Source organism: Telmatherina bonti (genome assembly GCF_933228915.1).
Source record: "Telmatherina bonti genome assembly, chromosome: 17".
Classification (NCBI taxonomy): Eukaryota; Metazoa; Chordata; class Actinopteri; order Atheriniformes; family Telmatherinidae; genus Telmatherina; species Telmatherina bonti.
The window spans coordinates 18615432-18616465 of NC_136615.1; the positions used below are offsets into that span (position 1 = coordinate 18615432).

General features: G+C 46.3%; 1 protein-coding gene across 1 annotated transcript; it reads left to right on the plus strand.

Annotated features, from left to right (window-relative positions):
* hcar2 (hydroxycarboxylic acid receptor 2) lies at positions 1–891 on the plus strand (the record flags this gene model as incomplete). Its single annotated transcript, XM_079257042.1, has 1 exon — positions 1–891. The coding sequence occupies one exon, from the start codon at positions 1–3 to the stop codon at positions 889–891; it is 891 nt and encodes a 296-aa protein (XP_079113168.1).
* Between the last annotated feature and the right edge of the window lie 143 nt (positions 892–1034).

The window sequence follows — 1034 nt, forward strand, 5'->3', positions numbered from 1 at the left end:
ATGGAAATTTTATTCTACAACTCCTCTGCGCTCTACATTTCCCACAGGCCTCCAAATTTCACTGCTGCTGATAAAACGGTTTATGAAAGCTGCAGAGAAATGCCTGCTGTTCTGATCTGGTATCTCAGTCTGCAGTTTGCAAACATGTTCCTGGGCATCCCTGCCAACCTCACAGTACTGTGGCTCATCCATAAGAACAAAGGCGACTCCTCAACTTCAGATATATTCATCCTTCATCTCACAGTTTTAGATGTCTTCTTCTGCCTCATCCCTCCCCTGGAGTTGGCCAACATAGTCTTCTTCAACACTAGCAGCACCTGGTATATCCTCCGCTTCTTTTATGGCATTAAAGACTTCTCTCCACTCTTCCTTTCCTGCATCTGCCTCGATCGCTACATGGCTGTGATCCACCCCATCACATTCACTAATCTCAAGGACCGACAGCACAGAGCGGTCCTGGCTGTGGTGGTCTGGCTGATTATCCTGGCCTACTCTGCTGCTAAATGTGTAGGCACAATTGTCAACTTCGAGAAGGTCTTCACAGGGATGATCCTCACAGTGTTTGTCTTCATGGTTTTCTGCAACATTGCAATCCTCTGGGCTCTGCGCCGGTCTGGAAGTGGCAGGGACGAGATGCATCCTGTTAAGAAAAGAGCCTTCAAGATGGTCCTAATTATCTTGGCCATCATTGTATTTAACTACTTTCCACCTGTTGCACTGTTCCCCTTCCAAGCTTATTTTTCTCCTGATGTGTTTCGCTGCTACATTCACTACATTGCTTTTGGCTTGATGGACTTCAGCAGCAGCATTCAGCCGATGCTCTACCTGTCCAAAGAAACCCCCCCCTGGAAGTTCAACTGCTGTCAGAGCAGTGAGACACAATCTCAGTAGAGCTACACATGAGTGGTCTTTATATTTATTTTCTTTTAAGAGTTAATTCATTCATTCATTCATTTTCTGAACCGCTTAATCTAATTCAGGGTTTCGGGGAAGCTGGAGCCGATCCCAGCTGGCTTTGGGAAACAGGCAGGGTA